The following is a 6,587-nucleotide window of genomic DNA, read 5'->3' on the forward strand; positions in this document are numbered from 1 at the left end:
AGTTCAACTTCGAGTTATTAAAGGGGCTTTTTGGACATTTGCCAATCTTTTTTTAAATGTGTTATGTTTGCTGTATTTGCAATTAGCCCTAGAAAGGTTTTTAAAAAAAATCGGAAAAAAAGGGAAAGAAATATAGTAAACAAACAAGAATAATTATTAGGAAAAGGGGAAGTATCCCGTTGGACAGGCAAATTTGAAATAGAGAAATGGAGGGAAAATCGTGTTTGTCGTTCAAGTTCTAGTTTCTGAAGGAGCTTCCCGACCCAATCTTTCTGAAGTTTCTTTCTGTGTTTGATTCTTCCAATGGCGGAAGCTCTGAGCCCTAATCCATCAATTGTGCAGAAGCAGAGGCGTCCGATGGCCTCTCAGTTGCAATCTCCGACGAGCCCCTTTTTCCTTGGCTCCAACGACGACCAACTCGAGCGCGCTCAAGCAAGGGCGGCACGCGCTGCAGCAAATCGCCGCAAGTCTATCGCTACCAATCTACTACCTCGCGAAGACCCCAATATTTTCCTCGACAAGCGGCAGATTCTTGAATTATTTCAAAATTGCATCAAACTCGCTAGTGAAAATGTGAGTATCTTTTTACATTTTAGCATTCTCCTTCTTCGGTACTTTCTTCCTTAGTTAGTTCTAGAATTACACTGTATAAGCACTCACACTAACTGGAATCGTAGTTATTTATTGTGCTTTTCTGTTTGGTTTTGTCGGTGCAGAAAATTAATCAAAAAAATACATGGGAGCTGAATTTAATTGACCATCTTACTGAGATTATTAAGGTTGAAGAAGAGGACACGGAGACAAATTTTCAGAAGGTCGGTTGTGTTCTTCTGACTGATAATAGTCTGGTGAAAGCTGCTATTACTATTGTTATTTTTTAACGATATTGAACAAGAATTGTTTCTCAGAAAAAAAGAACCTTTGATTGCTTTTCATGATGATAGCATCAATTAGCTCTGAGTTGATAAGTTCATGATTAATCAGAAGACTGTCAATTTGTGTGTGTGTGTATGTGTGTGTTTATGAGTTGAAACAGCAAGATCTGGAAACTCCTTGAGTAGAAAGTTCTCATGCTTCCCCCTTTTACAAAAATTTTAATTAAGTTCGTTCTGTTTTGTGGAATTAATTAATATCACCCCTTATTCTTGAAACAAAATGGGCGTTGCTCATCAATGATCAGGTTTATGGTCTTAAAATTTGGTCGTAAATGTTTGTATGATGTGTTGTCTTTAGGCAAGTTGTACTCTTGAAGCTGGAGTTAAGATCTACTCATTAAGAGTGGATTCCGTTCATTCAGAGGCATATAAAGTCCTTGGAGGGATGAACAGGGCAGGCCAAGAAAATGAGCAAGGTAAGCTTGTAAATCTCAAATTTTTGCCTCTTACTATAGTTTATGAGATTATAAAGAACGTCAATTGAGAATATGAAAGTTCTAAACTGAATACACAAGTTCATTTTCCAATAACAATCCCATTTCAAATTCAATATTATTTGGAAATTATTTTATGTAATCCAAACTCAAGGACGTCAACCATCAACGTTCGCTGAACTTGCATAAAGCAACAGTGATTACAAATGTTAGCATCATACTATGTGCTCTGCCATTAGATTTCCATGTAAAATTGGCTGTGCTTAATTTCTCTACTATGTTTCCTTCATTTTCTTCCTTACCTCTTTTGGGTTTCTGGTTTGCAGGATAGTTTTGCATTTCATATTATTTGCTTGTCGTTCTGACATCTAGCTGTATTTTCAGAAACCATCATGCAGGAGGGAAATCTAGAAAGTGAGCAGGAGGGAGTTCATTTGAAAAAAGAGCAAGATAAAAAGGTTGGAAATCTGTTCTGACCAGTAAAATGAATTTCTGTCTGGATATCTATGTTAACATATGTCTGTATTTGGCAGTTGTCTCCCTTGTCAACGCTCGAGTCATCTTTTGAGGCTCTAAATGTAAAGAAGTTTGATGGTGATCACACATCTAATGCTTTCTTTCTGCTAATGATAGATGAGGATGAGGTTATGATTTGGTTTTGTCTGTTATGTCAGTGGCATTTACGGTGGATCCTCTTTATCATCAGACATCTGCTCAATTTGATGAGGGTGGAGCCAAGGGCCTTCTAATGAATAATCTTGGAGTATACGGTGCATGTAGGGTGCTTTTTGATTCAGATGAAGTGCCTGGGAAATGTATGTCTTGCGAGGATAGACATAATAACACTGATATGATCGATATCTCTTTTGCCAAAGGTTTGTGGCTGTTGATGATAACATCGCGTTTATTTCATTTTTCACGTGTTACCCTGTCATGTGGTTCAAAATGAAGAAACTTAACTCTAAAGCATTTTCTTTTTGCTTCTGTAGATTGCATCGAGGAGATGGTGTTCAATATGCGAGTGAAGGATGAAATATCACCAACATTAAGGAATATAGTCAATCTATTTGATGAAGATAACAAACGACCTTCAGATTATTGTAGTTCAGCTCCAAAACCAGCCGAGGAAGCTAATATGGATTATGATGTAGATGACAGATTTGATGGTCATGATTTTGATAATTTTGGCACTGCAAATTATGATAACGATGAGCAAACAAGCATGGTTGATGATGGACCTGCTGGTGGAGATGCAGGTTTTCCAACTTACAATGAGGTAACTTTTTCGATTATTCATATTCATACAATTAGTTTACATTCATGTTAATCATGTAGCCTTGGATTAGGTGAAATAAGATTGGAACTATTGCTAAAATCTTGAAGTATAACAGGAAAGTGTGTCGTCTACCTACCATGACCCTGATATTGAGGAAAGATTGGAGAAAGTTGATGAATATTTGATTTCATGTTTGGGCTTTACTTTAAAACAGAATGCTTGGGCAGGCCCCGAACACTGGAAGTATCGTAAAACCAAAGGTACTGTTAAGGACAATAGGGTTTGGTCATTTTGCAAATTAGCATTTTCATCTTCAGGACTTGTATGATATGTAATATGGAATCTTACTGTAGGTTCTAGTGATGGTCCTACAGAAAATGGATCAGAAACAACGACTAAGAAATCAAGAGCTAAGAAACAGGCAGAAAATGACATTGATTTCACAAAAGATTTGGAAAAAGAAGTTTCAGATCTCTTCGCACCTCCAAAAAATCCCAAAGCATTGTTGTTGCCTAAGAATAGAGTACCTTGCAATACTAAGCTTCCTGAAGATTGCCACTACCAGCCTGAAGATCTTGTGAAATTATTTCTTTTGCCAAATGTAAAGGTAAATTTTGCCACTTCATTTCCATCTCGTTTGCTGTTCAAATAGGGAGCATTCCAGGTTTTAACTTTTTCTAAACTCTTGTGAAATAATTATTTTGGCTGCAGTGCCTTGGGAGAAGAGGAAGACAGCATTCAGGTACTATCTCTATGATACTTAGTGTCGTAATTTTCCAATAAAGTTGATTATCCTTAGTGTCTAATTATGACATGGCTAATGGACATTTTGGCGTTCCACATTTTTAGATGAACCATTGCAGCATAACGATGATTTTGAAACATCGCCATCCTGGGAAGATGATAATGTATTTGGTGGCCAATACGATGAGGGTGATGCTCATAGTGATGTGGAGGACTCAGATGCTCTTGTTACTCAGCCTCGCCAGGTTCATTTAATTTCACTAAAAAATTCATTTTGACCCATTGTGAATGATAATGAATCTGATGTATGAGGATTGTGGTCTATCTATATCTAGCAAAATGTAATTCAACTTCTGATGGATTTGTAGCTGGATATGCTGTGTTTGGTAGGACTCAGTTAGAAATTAAAGATGCAAAGATATTTTTCTTGATTGTTTCCTCCTTAACGGTACAGGTTAACAAAATTGAAGTTCAATACGACAAAACATCTAAGCAAGTAGATGTCCAGGCATTGAAAGAAACACTCTGGTCCCATTTACAAGAATCTCAAACGGATGCTCAGGTATCTTACTAAACTTAACTTGATTTTAGGACATTTTAGTATGTGAACTATAGATGAACTTCCTAAATAATTTGAAGACATTGATAATTGGATCTATCATCTATGAGTTGAGTTAGGGTAGAAATGAGTTGTAGAATTCCAACTTGAGTATAGTTCTTTTTATAGTTCATCTTTTATCATTGTTATTACACAATCACACACACACAAGTAATCCTGTGAATGGATAAATTCTAATCCTGATATGTTCTTGAAAGGGTGACGATGAAACAGTATCTTTCAAGCAAATTCTTGCCACCTTTCCAGATGACTGCAGAGCTGCTCAAACCATCAATGATATCTCGCCCCATTTGTGTTTTATATGCCTGTTACATTTAGCTAACGAGCATGGGTTAAGTATAAATGGCTATGACCACTTGAACGATCTCACTATTCACTTCGGTCGACAAAATTGATTCAGTATAATACTTGTGAAACTGTTTACCCCTTCGTTTTCTACAGGTTGTAATTTATCACTGTATCATGTACTAGGCTGCTGCCACTAATGGTGCCATTTACCCGGAATATATTGTTGTAGAAATTTGAATGGAGAAATCCCATTTCCTGCTTTACTTTTGTTCATGCTCGTTCTGTTGTAATTATAAGCTTAGTCTATGAACTTTTAAGTTCATTCAGATAATTTGTTAACATGTAAGCCAAAGTTTATGTCAAGCAATCTCTTTGATCTCTTGTATGTTCTTTATGAACGAAGATGATATTTAATCGTTCTAGGGAAAGTTAGATAAGCAATCTCTTTGATCTCTTGTACGTTCTTTATGAATGAAGATGATATTTGATCGTTCTAGGGACAAGAAGTTAGATGAGTAGTCTAACCTACTGTTCTATCAAATATTGAAACAGCCCATTAAGCATCAAAGGAAGATTTGCCAGATAACATTGCCCTGCCAAAGGTTTTAGGTCCTAATCTCTTCAAGGGAAAGGAGAGAGGCATCTGGTTGGTATCTTTTCCATAATATATCGCTATCTATCATGTTCATACAAGTGGAAGTTTGAAGAAGAAACCTAAGTGGGATATGTAAAAAGAAAAACCTGGGCTCCCAGTATAGATTAATCAAATTCCAAGCTACTGTCAAAGCACCTGTTTAGTGTCGGGTCATTCATGAAGTTTGAACGATATCACGAGCAGCATGTGACATGACAATGTCGTCTCGCCATCCTCTTTGGCGAGCCCTATTCTCCCATAATGCTGTTAGCTTCTTCTGTGAAGCTAATGTAGCTTCAGCTCTTTCCCTTGCTGCTTCACATGTTTCCATGCCTGAATTGCACTTGTCTGCTTCTTTCTGATATTGAGATGTCATCTTCTTCGCTTCCAGAAGAGATATGTCAGCGCGCCGATGACGTTCCATGGCTTCGGCTTCCCTCAGCTTCAGTTCCTCGGACAACAACTCTGCAAAAGTCTCTTCTGTTTCCTCATTCATGCCCGAGTCATGTTTCACACAATCTGTAAGAATGGAAACAAAGAGAGAACTCATTCTATGTTACTAAAGAAATAGAACATCTACATAAAAAACAAGAAACCAATAATGCTACTTAGCAAGTGGCAATCATATCACTTCATTAGTTACAATTGTTGCTGATATGATATGCAAATTTGAGACCATAAGACTTCATTTGATGTAGCAATTTGAAATACAAAACTAAGAGGGTAAAACTTTGAGCTCGATTCAACTGGAGCAAGACGATCATGCTAGTAGTAGCTTGTAGTTCTTTTGCTCTTTTCTAGTAAAAATATTGAGCAAATTCTAAGAATTTTCCTTGATTAGACATGAGTATGAGAATCAATACAAATTCAAGAACAGAGCAAAAATTCTTGCAAGAGGATGAGATTTTCTACAATCTATAATATACAAGAATAATCATTTATCCAAATTAGCGTAAACAAGACTAACCTCTAAAAGTCGTGTTTTCAAACTCTGCAAAGCAAGCAAACCAAATTAAGAATCAGTTTTAAGATAACCCATTGCAAGGGAAACTAAAAGAATGAATCCTCTCACAGTATCAACATAAGGCACACAAGCTTGTGGATAATGAATATGGAAAAACAACAAGCATCACTCTGTCACAACAGCCCAAACCCTACCGCTAATAGATGTTGTCCGCTTTGACCCGCTACATATCGCTATCAGCTTCACGATTTTAAAACGCATCTACTAGGGAGAGGTTTCCACACCCTTATAAAGAATGTTTCGTTCCTCTCTCCAACCAATGTGGGATCTCACAGCAATTGATTCATTTATGGAATCATGTATTATTGAACCAGACAAAACAACAAGCAATAAAACTGGGAATACTTGAATACTTACAAATAGCAGAGCAGAACACAGCTAAAGGAAAATCACATGAAGTAAACATTTACTGATTACAAAGATGTAATGAATGTGGGTTTCAAACCAAATCAAGGTACTATGAGTACTACAAGCTTATGACTCCAAGCATTATTCTACCTTTAGTTTCAACATCAATCGACACCGATGCAACAAGATAGCTTCGGCACTAATGAACATGTTGAATGAAACTCTCTTATCAAAAAAAAAAAAAAAAAAAAAAAAAAAAAAAAAAAAAAAAAAAAAAAAAAAAAA

At 36.5% G+C, this 6,587-nt stretch overlaps 2 protein-coding genes across 3 annotated transcripts in view; one reads left to right on the forward strand and one right to left on the reverse strand.

Annotated features, from left to right (window-relative positions):
* The first annotated feature begins 173 nt into the window (after positions 1 to 173).
* Positions 174 to 4,659, forward strand: LOC111451110 (condensin complex subunit 2). The gene is made up of 13 exons (XM_023091387.1): positions 174 to 573; positions 717 to 815; positions 1,234 to 1,351; positions 1,754 to 1,827; positions 1,903 to 1,963; positions 2,044 to 2,244; positions 2,359 to 2,645; positions 2,761 to 2,905; positions 2,999 to 3,252; positions 3,357 to 3,387; positions 3,495 to 3,634; positions 3,844 to 3,951; positions 4,206 to 4,659. The coding sequence occupies exons 1-13, from the start codon at positions 304 to 306 to the stop codon at positions 4,401 to 4,403; spliced, it is 1,986 nt and encodes a 661-aa protein (XP_022947155.1). The 5' UTR covers positions 174 to 303; the 3' UTR covers positions 4,404 to 4,659.
* Positions 4,660 to 4,812: 153 nt separating this feature from the next.
* Positions 4,813 to 6,587, reverse strand: part of LOC111451120 — a 3,130-nt gene continuing 1,355 nt past the window's right edge. The window contains exons 2-3 of one of the 2 annotated variants that reach the window (XM_023091405.1): positions 5,898 to 5,921; positions 4,813 to 5,449 (exon numbers count right to left, since the gene is read on the reverse strand). In XM_023091405.1, the coding sequence (XP_022947173.1) occupies positions 5,106 to 5,449; positions 5,898 to 5,921 (368 nt within the window). In that variant the 3' untranslated portion in view covers positions 4,813 to 5,105. The remainder of the gene's footprint in view (positions 5,450 to 5,897; positions 5,922 to 6,587) is intronic. The other variant, XM_023091406.1, reaches the window with a different exon arrangement.

This window comes from Cucurbita moschata, unplaced genomic scaffold (assembly GCF_002738365.1).
Source record: "Cucurbita moschata cultivar Rifu unplaced genomic scaffold, Cmos_1.0 Cmo_Scf00013, whole genome shotgun sequence".
Classification (NCBI taxonomy): Eukaryota; Viridiplantae; Streptophyta; class Magnoliopsida; order Cucurbitales; family Cucurbitaceae; genus Cucurbita; species Cucurbita moschata.